This window comes from Schistocerca gregaria, chromosome 2 (assembly GCF_023897955.1).
Source record: "Schistocerca gregaria isolate iqSchGreg1 chromosome 2, iqSchGreg1.2, whole genome shotgun sequence".
Taxonomy (NCBI): domain Eukaryota; kingdom Metazoa; phylum Arthropoda; class Insecta; order Orthoptera; family Acrididae; genus Schistocerca; species Schistocerca gregaria.
In genome coordinates, this window is record NC_064921.1 from 429,440,334 (window position 1) to 429,460,094 (window position 19,761).

The 19,761-nt window shown below is 37.9% G+C and overlaps 1 protein-coding gene across 1 annotated transcript in view; it reads right to left on the reverse strand.

Annotated features, from left to right (window-relative positions):
- LOC126324491 (pH-sensitive chloride channel 2-like) overlaps positions 1–19,761 on the reverse strand; it is a 255,393-nt gene that overhangs the window by 15,542 nt on the left and 220,090 nt on the right. Inside the window, exon 8 of the mRNA XM_049994987.1 lies at positions 13,105–13,270. Coding sequence (XP_049850944.1) covers positions 13,105–13,270 — 166 coding nt within the window. The remainder of the gene's footprint in view (positions 1–13,104; positions 13,271–19,761) is intronic.

The window sequence follows — 19,761 nt, forward strand, 5'->3', positions numbered from 1 at the left end:
ACAGAAAGAATAATCATGTTTTACTGAATGAGTAACTTATATTCAGGACAGAAATGAATTTTTGTTTTGGATGTTGGCAGCCTTTCACAGACAGATGTTATGTCATTTATGTCCATTTATTTAATCATGTATCATATATCATATCCTGAAGGAAAAGCTCGAGGGATGTGAAATGAGTCAAGCTATTTCTTAACATAGAACAGCATCTGTCAGATATAAATTCTGTGCACTAAATTAAGTAGCTCCCACTAAACCACTATATACTATTTGAGCTTCAACAACTTAAAATGTATGTACATTATTTGTAAATGGGAATGGAAAGTACTGGTAGAATGTACATAATTTAGGAGTGAAGGTAACAACTCTCTAAAAGTAAAGACATTGAGTCATTTATACACAAATAAAAAAGGACTGAAACTTTGATAGATTTCAGGTATATTCTTTTTTGAGCTAGTCTATTTCACACATGTTTTATCTCTCTCTTATTGTCCATCTGCATAGCTTGAAAAAGATTCACCCAAAAGCTAGGAAAGTTTTCAGTCTTGTTTAAGTGCCTATTGATGACTGAAAACCCCTACTATGCGGTAAGTTTCCACCTTTACTCCTAAATTATGTATAGGATTTGCCCTGTAAATATTAAAGATGAAGTCACAGAAAGGAATTTATTGATGATATATAGTAAATGTTCTTCAAAATATGCATCTCCTGCAAGAGTTCACAACTGCCAGCAGTTTTCCAAGGTTCATGCACCTCCTCCTCTTGAATCAAGCTCCATCCATTGCCTAGTACATCTGCAGAGCAACAAGTTAAGTATTTAGCTTTTTCTGTGTTTTCTTAATAGTATATTACTTAAATTTCATGTGTATATTTCTATTTAAGAGGTGTAATCTTGTGTTTTCTAACTATAAATTGTAGAGTCTGCACTCTGTAGCACAGTTGTTATTTCTTCTGAACAGATAGCTATGCAGCTCATAGGGCATCAGCCTCCACTGATGACATCCAAGAAGGGTAGCAAGCTGCATATCTAAGTTTATGCCTGTGCTTTTGTAGCCAGTTCTTAAGTTAGTAGTACTAGGATGGGTAAGATGTGTACATACTGTGTGCAGATGCAGAAGAAGCTGGCCATAGTTCACAAACAGCTGAGTGTGTTTCTGGATTCAGTCATTCATCTTCAGGCTGCTTCCTCAGGGTAAGTGGTGGGAGAGAATCTAGCATGTTGTAAGGGACACCTCAGATGTTGCTTGTTTCATCCAAGGGCTCTGCTACCGATGCACCTCCTAGTGTACACGACACGGTAGATCCATTCTCACAGCAGGATGAGTGGCAGGTGGTAACATGTTTGTATCACTTGAGGTGGAGGGCCAACGTGAAGGCTGGCCATCTGGCCTTGCCTGATTTCCCTGTGAGCAAACAGGTGGCTGTTCCTCCAGCAGGGCCCAAGCAGGCACATGCGGGCAGGGGTTGGTTAGTTATCAGAAGCTCCAATGTTAGGTACCTTCTGGAGCTCCTCAGGGAAATAGCATACAGGGCAGGAAATAAAGGCAAAGTGCACTCAGGATATCTGCTAAGGTGCCTCATCTGAGATTTGGAAGGGGCCTTGGCTGTGGATACTGAGAATGCAGAGTCCAGTTGTCAGCAAGTTGTGGCACCAATGACAGCTGTCACTTGCGTCCTGGGGTATTTTCAGTTCATACTGGCACAGATGGTAAAGGGTGCTGGCCTTACATGTGGGGTGCAAGCTGAGCTCACAGTTTGCAGGATTGTTCCCAGAGTTGATTGGTGTCCGGTTTGGAGCCCAGTTGAGGGTCTCATTAAAAGGCTTCAACACCTCTGTTATGGTCTTGGCTGCAAACTTATGGACCTGCATTATTGGGTGGGGAATAGTAGGACTCCCATTGATAGATCAGGTGTACACTACACAAGGAAAGCAGTTACCTGGGTAGCAGAGTACTTGTTGAGTGCACACAGGGGATTTTTAGCCTAGCTTTTAGTTTGGGTTACTCTGATGAAAACTCAGACACCACACAGATAATGAAATCAGTGCACATTCAAGTAATGGCACTAAAGCTGTCAAACAAAGTTCCCAGATTTATTACTCTCCAGGAAATTTCTCATTTTCAAATTATTCTTGAGACTGAGGACTGGCTGAAACCAAAGGTAAAAAGCTCTGAGATATTTAACAAAACATGGAACATATATTGAAAAGACAGATTAGATGCTGTAGGAGGGGGAATGTTCACTGCAACTGACAAAAATATTTTCTATCTTGAGGTTGAATTTGAGTGGGACAGTGAAGTTACCTGGTCATGTGTAAGAGGTCTATTGAAATTTAGTTATTGTTGGATGTTTTTACCAGCCACCAAATTCTGATGTGACAGTTTTTAGAGTCACTCAAAGAGAGTCTATGATTGTTGGTGTGAAAATACACAGATAATGGAACATAAATTGGAGGGGACTTTAAAGTAGTGAATATAGACTTGGATGTCTACAGATTCATTGAATGGGGTACAGACAGACAGTCTTGAATATGTCAGACTTTTGAATATATTTTTTGAAAAATATCTTGAACAATTAGTTTGAGAGCCCACACACAATTGAAATATTTTAGACCTTGTAGTTGCAAATGAGCTTCACCTCATTGATGACGTCTGTATTGAGGTAGGGATTAGTGACCACGAGATCATAGTGATGATGGTTATTCAATTTAATAACTCAATCAAGAAGGCTAGAAGAGTATTTGTGCTAGAAAGAGCAGTTAAGCAGTTGTCAGCATCCCACTTAGACAATGAATCGACATCATTTATTTCCTGCATGATAGACATAGAAGAATTATGAGCAATGTTTGAACGGATTGTAAATTGTGCTCTATGGAAGTATTGCCAAGTAAATGGGTTAAGGTTGGAAAAGACCCACCTTGGTTTACCAGTGAAATTCAGAAAATGCTGAGGAAGCCTGGCTTTTCTACTCTCAGTTTAAAAGGGAATGTGCAAATAACAACAGGCAAAAGTTAGTAGTAATTCATGTGCATGTAAAAATACTGATGTGTGAAGCATACAACATCTACCACCATTATACCGTCACAAAAGGTCTTGCTGAAAACAGAAAAAAATCTGGTTCTAAGTAAAATTGCTAATTGGGTCTAAGGCTGCTGTCCAGTCACCTGTTGCTCAGTGTGGTGTGGCAGTAGAAGGTAGGAAAAGGAAAGCCAAAGTTCCAAATTTCACATTTAAAAAAAAATTTTCTGCAAGAGAATCATACAAACGTACCATTGTTTGATCATCACACAGACTTCTGTATGGAGGACATAGAAGAAAGCATTCCTGGCATAGAGAAACAATTGAAAGAGGTGAAAGCAAATAAGTTGCCAGGTCTGGATGGAATCCCAATTTGGTTTTACAAAGAGTACTCTATGGCACTGGCTCCTTACTTAGCTTGCATTTATTGAGAATCTCTCATCTAGGGCAAAGCCAAAGTGATTGGAAAAAAGCACAGATGATTATGTATATAAGAAGGATAAAAGAATGATCCCACAAAATTAAAGACCAGTATACTCTGCATTAGTTTGCTGTATAATTCTTAAACAATATTCTCAGTTCAAACATAATACATTTCCTTGAGATGGGAAAGCTTCTGTCCAGAATTAGCACCGTTTTTGAAAGCATTGTTTGTGCAATGTCAGCTTGACATTTTTGCACACAATATCATATGACCTGTGGATGAAAGGCAACAGGCAGATTCCATATTCTTAGATTTCCAAAAAACATTTGACACAGCACCCCCACTGAAGACTGCTAATGAAGGTACAAGCATTTGGAATAGGTTCCCAGATATATAAGGGGCTTGAAGACTTCTTAAGTAATAGAACCCAGTATGTTGTCCTCGAGAGTGAGTGTTCACCAGAGAAAAGGGTATTATCAGGTGTACCCCAGGGAAGTGTGACAGGACTGCTATTATTTTATTTATACATAAATGATCAGCAGAGAAGGTGTGTTTGTTGATGTCCTGTGGTGAACAGGAAGGTGTTGTTGTTGACTGACAGTAGGATGACACAAGATGACTTAGACAAAATTTTTTGTTGGTGTGATAAATGGCAGGTAGCTCTGAAGTAGAAAAATGTAAATTAATGCAGATGAGTAAGAAAAACAAACCTATATGTTCAAAAACAGAGTTAGTAGTGTGCTGCTCAACACAGTTCCATTGATTAAATATCTATGTATAACATTTCAAAGCAATATAAAATGGAATGAGCATGTAAGGATTATAGTAGGGAATGTGAATGGTTGACTTGGTTTATTGGGAGAATTTTAGGGACATGTGGTTCATCTGTAAAGGACAATATATGTAGAACACTACTGCAACCTATTCTTCAGTTCTACTTCAGTGTTTAGGATCCCCACCAGGTCAGATTAAAGGGAGTCATGTAAGTGTAAATGTCTGCATGGTTCTTCAGGCACATTGACAGAACTACCTGGACCATCTCAGTCATCCTGAAAAAACATCCTTTCTTGCTGAGTTTCAAGTGAACAAAAACAAGTTGGTGGGGTGCCAAATCTGGACTTTAGAATAATTATCTTTAGGATAATTCAGGCACGGTGACATGGTATTTGACCAATGTCTCCCACAGAATTGGCAACATGTGGAAGGATATATTGTCCTGGTGGATCACTTAGGTATTGACCATATTTCTTTGGATAAGGTCAACACTAATCCCTCAATGTTTAAGTATTTATGCATAAAATTTAATGCTCAACATTTTTCCAATATATACAAACACTTTATGGAACACATCTCTTATGTCAGAGAAGCCAATTTTATCGATGAGTGGCTTATGTTGACCTTTTTGGTCAAGAAGACAAGATTGTTCATTGAATTTATTTGTTACTCTCTGGTTCACACCAAGAAGTCCAAGCCTTAACATTGGTTAGTCCTGTGTCGAAAAAAGTTGATTAATCTTCAAATGTTTCAAAAGTCCATTATGAATTGTCACACCTTTCCTTCTGTTCACCTCACAAGACTTCTAATACCAACTTTCTGCACACCTTCCATATTTGCAAATCACCTATCATAATTCAGTGCATAACCAATTTCAGCAAAGTTAATATATAAATTTATTTATTGGTGATTATAGTTCTGAATGTACTAAGTAAGACATTGTATTGTATGGAACTGAGGACCTAGAAACGATGGAGAGGCTTTGTGTGCACCTTAGCCTGCAGTGGTACACAACCCCAGCACAGGCTACGGCAGTCCACTCACCTCACCACTGCCCCATACCGAACCCAGGGTTATTGTGCATATAGGCCCCCAGTCTGATTGTCTAAGAGATTGCAAAAGAATGTAACATTTCAAGTGGATCATGTCATGGAATCCTGACACAGCATCTTGGAATGCATCATGTTGCTACCAAATTCATCCCATGGCTCATCAGTCAAGACCAGAAAGACCTTTGCCTGACAATCTGTTAAGAGCTTTTGGATTGTGCAAATGAGTAGGAGATGTTCCCTAAGATAATCATAACCAGTGATGAGACGTGAGTCTATGATTATGATATTGAGACCAAGATTTGATCTTCAGAATGGGTTAAGAAAGGTTCTACAAGACCAAGAAAAGCTCATCATGTCAAGTTAAATGTCAAAGCCATGTGGATAGTTTTCTTTGACTTTGAAGGATTCATTCATCATGAATTCATGCCACAGGGACAAACTGTTAATCAATGGTACTAACAGGGTGTGTTGGGATGCCTGTAAAAGATGTGAGAAGGAAATGGTCTGAAATGTGGCAAGACTATTCATGGCTCTTGCATCATGATAACACATCCACACAATCAGCCCTGTTGGTATATGACTACTGTACAAAAAACGGAAGCACTGAGTTGCCTCATCTGCCGTACTCTTCAGACCTGGCCCATATGGACTTCTTTATATTTCCAAAAGTGAAAATTCGTTGAAAGGACAAAGATTTGCAATGACAGAAGAGCTGAAAGTAAATTTGGAGATGGAGGAGGTTATTCTGAGACTACACACAAGAAGTAAAAGGTAAGCGTAGAAAACAATTGTAGACAAAGTTCTGGAATTTTTTGAACAAACCTCTTGTGTGGGTCTCACTTCGGTGATCTTATAGTTTCTAACAAACCTGTGGGTCTCTTCCTGGCTTTAGACAGTCAGCTATAGATGTTGTCTTCCTCTTTTTATTAATATTGTCACAGAAAAAATCCGAGTAGCACAGTCACTGTGGTGTAGTGGTTATAATACTAGACTGTTTCATGGAGGGTTGTGAGTTCAAAACACTCCTGAAGTATAAAATTTTAATTTCTCTATATGGTTTGTGTACATTCTAGAGATATCCACAAATGTCAAGAATCATTGTACTGGAATGTCCTGTAACTGTATATATACTGCATGTGTTCTAGCAGGAGGCAGTTTGCTCCACACTCTTGTATGTGAAAGTGCTGAATAAACCTTCATTAAGTGGAGTTAATGTTCATCATTCATCTAATTACACCTTCTCCTATGTGAAATTATTCTGGTGGAGATGCCGGGTATTGGAACTTGCGATACTGCACATTACTGACGACACAGTGACTCCCATCAGGCCATGACAGAGCTGCCGTTTACATTGCGAGAAACCCGAGTTTGAGCCATATTCAACACATCGCAATCTACTGGAGACAGAGGAAGGAGAGGATGTTACGATAATAGCAACTGTGTGTCACCGCATGAGACATCCTTCCATGTTCTCTGGTGATGATGGCCAAGATACAAAGAAGTGGCTGAAGGTATATGAGCATATAGCCAAATTTAACAAATGGGATGACACCGTGTGTTTGGCTAACGTATTTTTCTACTTGGAGGGCACTGCCAAGCAATGGTATGAGAACAATGAGGAGGAGTTAACAAGCTGGGAAGTATTCCAGGTAGAATTGTGTAAGTATTTTGGTGACACACACTGACAGAAGTGCAAGGCCAATGAAAAATTAAAGTGCAGGGCACAGCATCCAGGAGAAACTACAGCATCCTACATTCAAGATGTCTTGGAGATGTTAAAAATAGTGGATCCTAGAATGAAGGGGGAAGATAAGGTTGCATACCTCATGAAGCGTGTTGCTGAGGATATTTATCAAGCTCTACTCCTGAAGGAGGCTTCAACAGTAGACGACTTCATAAAATGGTGCCAGTATATCGAGACAATGCATCAAAAAAGAATTACATGCAAGAAGTTTGAATGGCTTCCAAACATTGTATCAATGTTTATGATGGAGGAAGAAACTGATTTTACAAGTGTTCTTCATCAGATATGAGAGAGGAATTTCAGAAGTCACTTGGATGGCACGGTGAGCATAAAACCATGACACTTCAAGAGGTCATAAAAAAGGAAGTGGAACAGACATTGAACCCAATCTCTCGTCCTTCATTTCCCTTTAAAACATTAAAAAAGTCAAGATCCAGGCGAAGTTACATTCCTACATTGCCGCATGAGGAACCTGTTTGGGCACCAAGAAAGACTGACGTCTGGAGGACCCAGGATAACCAACCAGCGTGTTTCCACTGTGGACGACCGGGACATGTGGTGTGCTATTGTCAAGAAAGGAACTGGATATTTGATGATGCTCATGCCAGAAGACAGCAGACTGATCTTAGTCGATGCCAACTCCAGGACGATGAAGATAAACAGGGAGATGTGGCTGCACGACGATGTAGGTCACCATCGTTGCAAGCTAGCCATTGGAGAAGACACTCCCCACACACTGATCAAGGTCTGCATTGCCGTTTAGAAGCTCAAGCTGATCACCTAGCTGCTGCAACCTGGAAAACTAAAGGGTGCTATCTTCCTTCGGGGTGATGCTGCCAAAGAGAAAAATCCTCCATCGTCGATCCCCACAAAAATGATAGGAAACTGCATCAATATCCTCATGGATGGCTGACCAGCCCAAGCTCTTGTGGACTCTGGAGCATCATATTCACTCATTTCAGAGAAGTACCATCACCAATTGTAGAAAACTGTATTTGTCTACAGCAAAACATCTCTGCTGAAGGTGGCTAACAGGAAATATGTAAAACCAACAGGCCAATGTGTCATTCGTGTGGGTATAAGTGGCCACACACAGCCATTAGAATTCATCGTCTTGCAAGAATCTAGTCATGAAGTCATTCTCCAATGGGACTTTTTGAAAGCTTCTCAGGCAATTATAGGTTGTGGCTGCTCAAAAATTATGCTAGATGAGATGAGATACTGTGGACAGGAAGATGCGAGTCTGAATTTGTGGAGACTGTAGGAAGTGATCATTCCTGCAATCAGGGCTAGAAAGGTAACTGTCATGTGTGATGCCATGCATCAACCCATGGATCCTGTAGTGGGATGTAAGAGAAGCATACCACTGAAGAATAACTTGGTCATCGCAGCCTATGTTGTCTCATTTAAGAACTGATTCGGTGATTTGTGGATAGATAACTGCCAATGAGAAATGCAGATCCTTCCAAAACGCATGTGCACAGCAAACACTGAGCCATTAATTGCAGAACAGCTGAGCATCATAGAAACCTTCCATGCCGAGTCTGTGGGTGAAATTAGTGCTACCACTATGAGACAAGATCTTCTAGCTTGACTATCACTAGATCTCACTAAGGAACAACAGAAGGAGCTACTTGCCATTCTTCAAGAGTTCTCTGAATGCTTCAATCCACAAGTGAAGAGCAAATTAGACAAATCGATGGTGAAGCACTGGACTATCACTGAAGACCATCAACCAATAAGCCAGAGAGCATACCGTGTTTCAGCAACGGAACATCGAATAATTCGCAATGAGGTAGAGAAAATGATGAAGAATGACATCATTCAGCCTTTGCAGGGCCCATGGTCATCACTAGTGGTTCTTGTCAGGAAGAAGGATGGCAGTTGGCGTTTTTGTGTTGACTGCAGGAAGCTTAATAAGATAATTAAAAAGTATGTTTACCCTCTTCCATGAACTGATGATATACTAGATGGCCTGAAAGGGGATAAGTCTTTATCAACCATGAACTTGTACTCAGGATACTGGCAAATCAAAGTAGATGAGGCTGATCGTGAGAAAACTGCATTCACCATCCCTGAGGGCCTGTGTGAGTTTAAGGTAATGCCACTTAGTTTGTGTAATGCACCAGCAACTTTTGAACGGATGATGGATAATCTTCTAAGTCACCTGAAGTGGACGATGTGTCTTTGTTATTTAGATGACATTATAGTGTTCTCAGAGACATTTGATGAACACATAAAAAGACTGAGGGCCATTCTTAAGTGTCTCCAAGAAGGCAGACTGAAACTTAATCCAAGAAAGTGTCTCTTTGGAGCAAAATAAATCAAAATACTTGGACAACTTGTGTCAAACGAAGGTGCGCAGATAGACCAAGAAAAGGTGAGATCTATAATGGATTTTCCTATTCCTAAAAGTATTAGAGATGTAAGAAGCTTCCTCGCTTTATGTCCTTATTACTGCCATTTTATCAAAGAATTTTGTATCAAAGCCAGGCCACTCCGAAAGTTGTTAAAAGCCAATGCTAAATTTATCTGGGGTGGTGCTCAACAAGATTCTTTTGATGTGCTGTGAAAAGCTCTGCGACTGACCTGTACTTGGTCTGTATGATGAGAGAGCACCTACAGAACTACACACAGATGCCAGTGGGTATAGGATGAGTGCTGTTCTGGTGCAAATTTCGGATGGAAAAGAGGAGGTTATAGCCTATGCTTCTAGGAAACTTACACAAGTCAAAAGAAACTACTCAACTACAGAAAGACAATGTCTTGCTGTGTTCTGGGCCATGTGCAAATTTCGACAGTATCTCTATGGAAGGCCATTCACAATTGTTACAGACCATCATTACTTTGTTGGTTGACAGGTCTTAAGGATCCAACAGGATGACTCACCGGGTGGGCACTAAGTCTTCAAGAGTATGACATTACCATAGTGTACAAAAGTGGAAGAAAACACCAAGATGCCGACCATCTCTCAAGAAACCCTGTGCAAGACAATCGAGACTTTGATAAAGATAGTGAATGTCTTGCTGCACTCCAGGATCTCTCTACTGAGCAGAAGAAGGATGCCAAAATGTCTCACATTATGCTTGCCTTAAACCATTCAGAGGATGTAAAAGGATAATTTCAGGTAGTTAACGGGTTACTTTGCAAGAAAACTTTTCTGGCCAGATTTATTTTGGAGTGTCCTTCACTATGTGTCACACTGTCGAGTGTGCCAGAGGAGAAAGGCAGTTACTCAGAAACCACCTGGCTGACTCATACCAATTCCACCAGCTGAAACACCTTTTCAGCATGTTGGGATTGACCTCCTCGGATGATTTCCAATGTCTGCTAGTGACAATAGATGGATTATTGTTTGCACTGATTATCTGACATGCTAGGCCATTACAAAAGCCGTGAAAACAGCTGAAGCATTCGAGGTAGCCAAATTCATTGTGGAAGACATTGTATTAAAACACAGTGCCCAAAGGTCATTAATTACGGATTGAGGGAACGTTTTTCAGTATAATCTTGTGACAGAGATAAACCGTTGGTGCAACATTACTCATCAGATGATGACTGACTACCATCTGCAAACTAATGGGCTTACTGAACACCTTAATAAGACCTTGGCCTACATGCTATCAATGTTCATCAATGTTGAGCAGAGCAACTGGGATGAGGTGCTACCTTTTGTGATGTTTGCCTAGAACACCACAGGATTTATGTCATTTTTCCTGGTGCATTGGCATAAGGCGACTACAGTGATGGAGACTGTGTTTCTGTTACATCATTATGATGTGGACAATGACTACATACGCCAGGCGTTAGCCAGAGCTGAGGAAGCTCGGCAGTTAGCTCAACTCTGCATGCTGCAGGCTCAAGAAAACAATCGCCGAAGGTATGATGCTAGCCACCACCCTGTTGTCTACCAGTCTGGTGACCTAATCTGGATCTTCACTCCTGTTCAGAAAGTTGGTCTCTCTGAGAAGCTCTTCAGGTGCTACTTTGGACCTTAGAAGGTTGCAAGACAGTTTTCTCATGTTACTTATGAAGTTGAAGATTTCGACCCCGACACAAGATGATGAAAGATCAGAGATACGCTCCAAGTCCTTCGAATGAAGCCCTATAAGGATCTGGTAACCCTGGGTAAATTCGAAGCTCCAGCGAAAGCAACAAGCTGGAAGATGACGAAAAACGCAGCAGTCATAGGGAGTCAGAGTAGACAGGACCAATGACTTGTTTCCAGACTAGGAGGACGTAACACCTAGATGCTGTTCTCTTAAGGAGGGAGCAATGTTGGAGAAGAAGCTGAGTAGCACAGTCGTTGTGGTCTGGTGGTTATGATAGTACACTGTTGCATGAAGGGTTGTGAGTTCAAAACTCATTTGAACTGTCAAATTTTAATTTCTATATTTGGTTCGAATACATCTAGAAGTATCCACAAATGTCAACAATCATTTACTGGAATGTTCTGTAGATATATACATACTGTATGTGTTCTTGCTGGAGGCAGTTCACTCCATGCTTTTGTTATGTGCAAGAGCTGAATAAACCTTTGTTAAGTGAAGTTAGTGTTTGTCATTCATCTAATTACACCTCCTACTATGTGACAATATCGTGTGAACAATTGTAAACCTGTTTGGGGAGGGGGGGAGGACCTGGTTCGGCAGCCCATTGGACTATAATTCACACTGATAAAATCAACGTCACTGTTATCAGGGTTCAGGGTTGATCATGTGACTTCATATCCTCCCATTTCAACAACCTGCTCAATTATTACATTTGATTGTGGGCAGGAGTACTGTTATGTTGGAAATTAAAAGGTCTGGTTCCACACTGTTCTATAGTATGGCCAACAGATAATTATCCAGTATTTACAATTAAAGGATGAAGAACTTAATTATCAAGCCTCAAATCTCATCCTTACAACAGGTGAATCCCTCTCATCCTGAAGAAGGAACTATTAGTTCCAAAAGCCAGGATAGTTGCATACTTTTTCTCCCAAAGGGAAGTAATGGCAAGCTCTTCTGTCCATAATTTTAAATGTTATGACTGGAACACTTTTTCTACTTATACTCAGCTGGTGTTCAGCAAGTCTGTACATAAATAATGGGCTTCCAAATGTCTAAGAGATTAGCAGTCCATCACAACACTCTTCTGGTAATGTGTTTTGCACCAGGGATGGTGGATATGGAGTTTTCAGCTGTAGGATCGTATTTGGATGCCAATGAATGGTATGAATAAGGACTTTTAATTACAACTGACAATCAGACTTTACTTTAAAGGTGCTTATCTGTCAATATTTTTAATTTGCAGTCTCTTTATTCTCTGTTTTCTCATTTCATTCTTTTTCATAACAGTTTCATTATCCATCTCACCTTGAAAATTATTGATGTGATGTCAAAAGGTGTGAATACTAATAACCATAACCCTTTGAGCCACATTTAGTTGTCAGTGTACACTCATTTCAGCTGCTCCAGACTTTAAATATTCTGATGAATACACACTGACACATGTAATACCAGAGCAGGTTTCAACCATAAACTGGATGATGCTACTTCCATTTCAGGGTTTATCAAATCAGTAAGCTAGTTACTGATAGTTAATTTAAGGAGATCCACTTCAGTTGTTGTAACATTTATTCAAACCAGCTGCTCGGTATGAACACCAATGGCAGTGGTTGATTTTCCTACCATGCGACTTTCCGGCAGCGAACAGTTTCTGTCAGTATGCAATGTTTGAAACTCGTGCACTGACTGGCCTGGTTGCATTTTATGTATTATCAAATACAATAATTTCATACACTTGAAGATAGAATTTTCAATCTTGAGCCCAATCGTGGTTTTAATAAATATTAGTACAACAGAAGTGTATCTCTTTAAATTAATTAGCACGTCTCTCAGCTGTGAATGACATACATACCAAACCTTATGCAAACTAGTTGCTGTTAAGACTGCATCCAACATATCTTTGTCATCTGCCCCACATAAAAACTCCACTAGAAAATTTGCTTCATCTCCACACCTTTATTTTATTTGCATTATGATCAGTATTCAAAACACATTTAGTATTTACTTACCACTTTTTAATAGGTAAATAGTAAGATGATCATACCTTCTTCTCCATATGGTGTTGACAAATGCAAACTCAACCAGTGACCCAAAAATGAATGCTGTGCACCCAAGAAACCATATTTCACTGGCCTTTATGTAAGATACCTTGGGCAGCTGACTGCTGGTTTTCGATGACAATGTAATGAATGTCAGCATAGTGCTTGTACCTGTTGAAAGATATTTCAGAACTAGAAGACATCTATAACTGTAATAAATATGATGAACTACTCAAAAAGAGAAAAATACTAGGTCTGGTATGTTATTGACATTTAAGTACTAACTTCTTTTTCATTCAGACAATGATTCAAAATTTTGAGTGGAATACAAACAATTGAATAAGCAAAGATAGTGATACAGTCAAGGTTTTGTACAACAGAAAGACACACAAACAAGAAAAGGCACATGACAGCTCAGCTTATGAGCTTGCAACTTCATAGTGCTGTGGCCCAACTGAAGAAAGAAGTTATGTTCAGCAGAAGAAATAAGAACAACAAGCAAGGGAGGAGGGAAAGGAAAAGGAGAAAAGGCAAGAATGAGACAATAACCAGGAGAGGGAGAGAGTGTAAGTGTAGGGGATGAAAAATGGCATTAGAGAGAGCTCTTTGTAGCATAATCAGACACAGGAGTGTGTTGCACAAAGTTGAATATGAGGTGAGAATTTGGCAAGAGGGGGACAAGATGGAAAAGGGAACGAGGAAGACCCCTCTTCCACCCCTTCAATCTTTGATTACAGTTTTATTGGTAGAAGCAAGAACACTTGTATCTCATAATGTGCAACCAACTAATGTAAGTGTTCTCCTTAGGGTGAGCTCTTTGGTGCCATAACGCTATCCTATTTCTTTGCCGTCCTTTCCTCTCCTAGATCTTTTCTCACCCTTTCCTTGACACCTCATCTATCTTCATCACTTTCATATTCATCTCATCTGCTCTGCCTGATAAAAAGCCTTATTCCAATAGGACAGCAGCATCATCCATGCCTTGCAGATTTTCTGTTATATAATGTTCCAAAGGTGACCAACATGCCATTAGTCAAGTGGTCATAATGTTTTGGCTCAACAGTGTGTCTCCAACAGATGTGATAACACTAATGCACTAGTTTTACTACTTTTCTTAATATTTTCTTTCCTCTTGTTTTGTCATTTGTTCTCCCTGAAGAAAATGTTTGTTGCAAGAGGTTTTAATTTGCTCCCATTAGTGAAGCTTAGGTATGTTGTAAAATGGTGCTCTTCTCCTGTATTTATACAACAGGTTAAGTAAAAAGTGATGAGATAGCATTGTAAAAACAAGTAACTTGAAATGAATAGGTGAAGAACATGTGAAACATGCAGACATGTATGTAAAATTGAAAACTGAAATTTCATAGATGACTAAGAAAGTGTGATAAATGAGAAAGAAACATTCTTTCTGTTATTTTGTTCACTAATAAAATTCATGAAGCATACACAGAAAACCAATTAATACAGATGGAATCATAAAAGAGGAAACATGTCGTCCTAGGAGATATAAGTGTTAAAATGGAAGTTAGTACTGCTACAATCTCATTGATAGAGACTGCAAACTGATACGAGAATGGTAATATGACAATATGTGAACAGATGCAGTACAAGGTATTCAAAAAGTGATGCAAAAATTTACCAAGTGATACACTGTGTTAACATTTAACAAAGTCTCTCCAAAGGTACTGGAGATAACTTGAATATTTTAGAACAAATTGAAATTTTTTGCACATACTAAGATGGCACCGTAGTTAAGATGACTTCATGCCTAATATAGTCTTTGAAATTTTGAAGATCTGATGTAACGATGGGTATCAACAATGCATGTTTGCTTGTTGTCACTGAACTGTGCTCCTCATTGACTGGGCTGCCAGTTTTTTTTTCCTTACTGACCTGCAAGTAATCATTCTTTGGTGTTCCTGTTGCATGTTATTAGTTCCACTGTAAGATGGGAAAGCCCTACTATATACCCAGATATTTAATTTCATTTATTTTTAAATTATTGCTCTTATGTACTTTTTTATTTTTAAATTAATGTTGTAAGCATACTTCTGTTACGAATATCAAAATTAGGCAAAACACATAAAATAAAGTTCAACATGTGGGGTTTATACGTAACATGATAAAAATATGGAGGACGGGAACATATGATGACAAAGAGTATATAATTAATGGGGGGGGGGGGGGGGGGGGGTTTCATTCAGGCTTCTATGCTGACTTTATTTTAACTATGATGTAAGTTTCATTATTGATGCCTTATATCATTTGAATATTTACTATATAATTTTAAATTTTGGTAATTGAATTGTGTTACCTGATTCTTGACAATTTTCATATTACTTATCAGTGAATATAATAAAGAAAAATTAATCTTGTGTATGACTTCCACTAGTACTGTCTCGAGTTGTTTCTTTTACCTTGTGCAAACCATAATGCTATGCTGACATTAAACAGTTTGCTACAGTACATGTGATACTTATTCACTGACATAGAATAGTGTTTCAAGAAATCTACACCAGTATTCATGTGAATGAAAATACATTACATTTCTGTCAGTGCTGTGTGCACATTATTTTACATTTTCTTGTTTTTATTCTGTTTACAGTATCTGATTATGGCAGTAAACAGAATATGAGATCTGTAGTAAAAATCTCTTAAATGATGTAGACGGAAATTATTTATTCAAAAATATGCTTAAGCATCAGTATTCTTCTCTATTACCTTTGTTATCAAAAATATAAACAGATTGTTTTAATAGCTCAACAATTGACTTGTTTTTCCTCTCAATGAAATTTGTTTAGTCTCAGTTATCTCCAATAATTTCTTCCTTTCCTCTTTTTGCTTGATGGCCCCTTAGTCCTGCAACATCTTCTGTCCTTTCCAAATCTTATTTTCGTTTTGGATTCTTTGCTTCTGAGCAGCTTGCAACTTCTAGCTCTCATCCACTTATCTTTGACACATAAATTGTGTGAATCTCATTACTAGCACACAATAATTTGAATTTCATATTCTAAAGTACATTATGACAATTGACTCCCATCACTTTCCTTGTGCATCTTTTTATGATGCATATTTGAAACAGATTTTTTTATCTCAGAATTCTAACTTAATTTTTGCCCATTCTTCTACTATAATTTTCTTTGTACAAAAAACATAGCTGCTTAAGAAGTTCTATCATCATTAGTCACTATAGGCAAGGCCTTGTTGATGTAGCTATTCTTCTCTGTTCCTTGTCAGGGTATCAATTGGTTGTAGTTGTTGCCTTTCAACCTACTGATAACATTTTGTAATATGGACATTTTGGGCATGTCTCCTAATTTTTTGCCGGAGTTTTCCTTTTAATATGTTTTTGTTTAGGAAGCTATTGTGTCAAATTAGGTGTTAAATGAGTTTAGTTGTTGTTCTTTGCTTTGCATTAGTCAATGTTCTTTTCTCTTTAATTTCCTGTAGAATTTATTCAGTCAATTTTCTTTGAGTCCAAGGTATATTGGTGGTTCCTCTACATATCCAATTTCTACTGCTTCTAATTTTTTTTTTCTTATTCCCTGAGGCCAACCTTCACAAGTACTGTTTAAAATGCTCCAAAGAAATGTCTTGATGAACTTCTTCCTTATTTCAGTATTACAGTTGTTGTTTGCTAGCAAATTACTCTTTTTTCTGAAAGATTGTTGAATCAAATTCTTTTCATTTATTCATTTCCCTTATATCTTTTATACTTCTATTGTCATCTGTTACTGCATTTCCCAAATTGCAAAATTCATTTAGTAGCACTAGTGTTTTATTTACTATTTTATTATTTCCTCTTACTTGTCTCTTTGATTTATGTATCACTCTTATTTTGACCTTGTTTACATTTACTTTCAGCACCCGACAAAACTTGTAACATACAGTTCATGTTCTGATAAGACTACTGGCTACTATATTATCAGCAAATAGAATACAATATATTTGTCTAACATTAGTTTTTGTTGCTTTGATGCCACTTCTTACTGTTCAAGTTTCAATTTCTGTAAAAGTTAAATAAATATGGAAAGGGAGTTGTCAGACAACACTTCCTACCATCCTAGACTATTTCTTAGTGCCATTGATATCTATTTCTGTACTCTGTTTTTTGTATAGATTGAGAATCAATATTTTATCTCCAATTTTATTAGTATATTCCAGCCCATCCTATCAAAACTGCTCTCTTGGTAAATTAATGTGGCGTGTGTTTTCCTGTTCATCTCAATTCTTCTTTCAAAGATAATTTTTAATGCTACTGTTAGCCTGTCATTGACAATTTTGAGTAGAATCTTTGAAGCTTGGATCAGTAATGCAAAGGTTTTGTAATCTGAACAACCATTGTCATTTTCTTTCTTAGGTATGGTAATTGTCGTGCTTTTCATTAATTCTATTGGTAGGGTTTCATCCTCACACCAGACACACATAAATTTGTACTGTTGTTCATTTCCCTTATCTCCAATGTTCTTTAATAACTCAGCAGGGATATTATCTGTTCCAGTTTGCATTATTGTTGTTCAAAGAATTGTTAAATTCTGACTTCGCAATGGGTGATTCTGTGAATTAATTTTCCACTTCTTCCTTTATTCTTATGTGTTCCGAATAATTTATGACATCTTTTTCATCATATAGTTCTTCAATACATTTTTTACAACTATCTGCTATTTTTTTCAGGTTCAAATAGTATGTTACCTCTTCCATCTTTAACTAAATTGCTATGAGTTCTGCATTTAAATGTAAGTGATCTAATTTTTGAGTGTCTGTCTGCTTTTCCTAGGTCTTCATCTATCCCCACACTTATTTGTCTCATACCAGTTACCTTCCAGCAATGTTGTTCAGTTTTTTTATTTTTCTTTATCAGTGAATTTTTCCCCCCCAACTTATTTCATTTTATATTATATCAAACATTGTTTGTCGTACATGGTTTCCTTGGCTGGAGTTTCTTCCTCCCTGCTTACAGTTTCTTGATATATCTTGTCCATCTCCACTCTAAATTCCTCAGCTGTGTCTTCATTTTTCAGTCTTGCTGTACACCATATAGTACCAGTTGTAGTTAGTTGCTATTTAAATTTAATATTGCACTTGGCTATAACTATTATATGATCACTGTCAGTGTCAAAACCAGAGTATGAATGATTAGATTTTATTTTATTTCTGTATCTTTGTTTGACCAATACATGATCTACCTGGTATCTAACACTACGCTGTTAGGACTATTTCATAGTGTTTCCATAATTCTAATAGTCTTTTGGCTCTACTATTCTACAATGCAGCAGTCTTTTTGGTGGCTGCAGGGGCAACAGTCTGGATGATTGACTGATCTAACCCAAATAGCTTTGCTGGGTTGGTACTGTGAATGGCTGAAAGCAAGGGGAAACTACACCCATAATTTTTCCCAGAGGCTTGCAGCTCTACTGTATGGTTAAATGATGATAGCATCCACTATTTAGTGGAGGTAAAATAGTCCCTCATATGGATCTACAGTCAAGGATTACTCATGAGGATGTTATCATAAGGCGATACAAAATTGGTGTTGTTCAGTTTGGAGTGTGGAATGTTAAATCCATTAACGAAGCAGGTAAGTTAGAACAATTAAAAAGAGAAGTGGATAGGTTGAAATTAGGTATAGAGGGAATTAGTAAAGTTTGGTGACAGAAGCTACAAAACTTTGGGTGAATACAGGGCTACAAATACAAAGTCAAATAGGGGTAGTGCAGGTGTGGGCTAAATACTGAACAAGAAAATAGGAATGCAGCTAAGCTACTATGAACAGCATGGTGACTGCATTATTGCAGCCAAGATAGACACCAAATCCACACTCACCACAGTAATACAAGTTAACATGCTGACTAACTCCACAGGTGATGAAGAGAATGAAGAAATACATGATGAGATAAAAGAAATTATTCAGATAATTAAGCGAGTGAAAATTTAATTGTGATGGGGACTTGATTTTGATAGTATGAAAAGGAAGAGAAGGAAATATAATAGGTGAATATGGACTGGAGGAAAGGAACGAAAGAGAAACCTGCCTGGTAAAATTTCTCACAGAGCATGATTTAATCATCATGAACATTTGGTTTAAGAATCATGAAAGAAGGTTGTAACTGAAATAAATGCTTGAGGATTCATCATAACTTGCATTGAGAAGTATCTATTTTTTATTTCTTGATAGTGACTAGTTTTGAAGATCAGTGCCCATTTTCAAACCATCCTACAAAGAAGATTACAGTTGATATGACAGTCTTATACAAATGAGGCACATATTCATAATAAAATTATAGTACACTGGATTTTCCTGTTTTTAATTATAGTACACTAATATATGTGTAAGGTATACAAATTTGTCATGGTTCTATTTCACAAGTTGCCTTTCTCATTATATTCCATGCTGTAAGTGTAACAAATACAAGCAGTAGTCTATGTACAGAAACTGTCCCTGCAGTAATCAAAGCAACATATGGCCAATTTAACAGCAGCAATTATACCACATAGGATAGATATCAGAGAACTGGTGTGCAGAGACACCATTGGATATTGAGTAAGACACTAGAGACTGCTGACAGCAGTGTGTATTAAAGATATAATGTTTACTGACCAAACAATATTTTTTTTACTTTTTATTAATGTAATATAAATTTAAAAATCTTATAGTGCCAAAA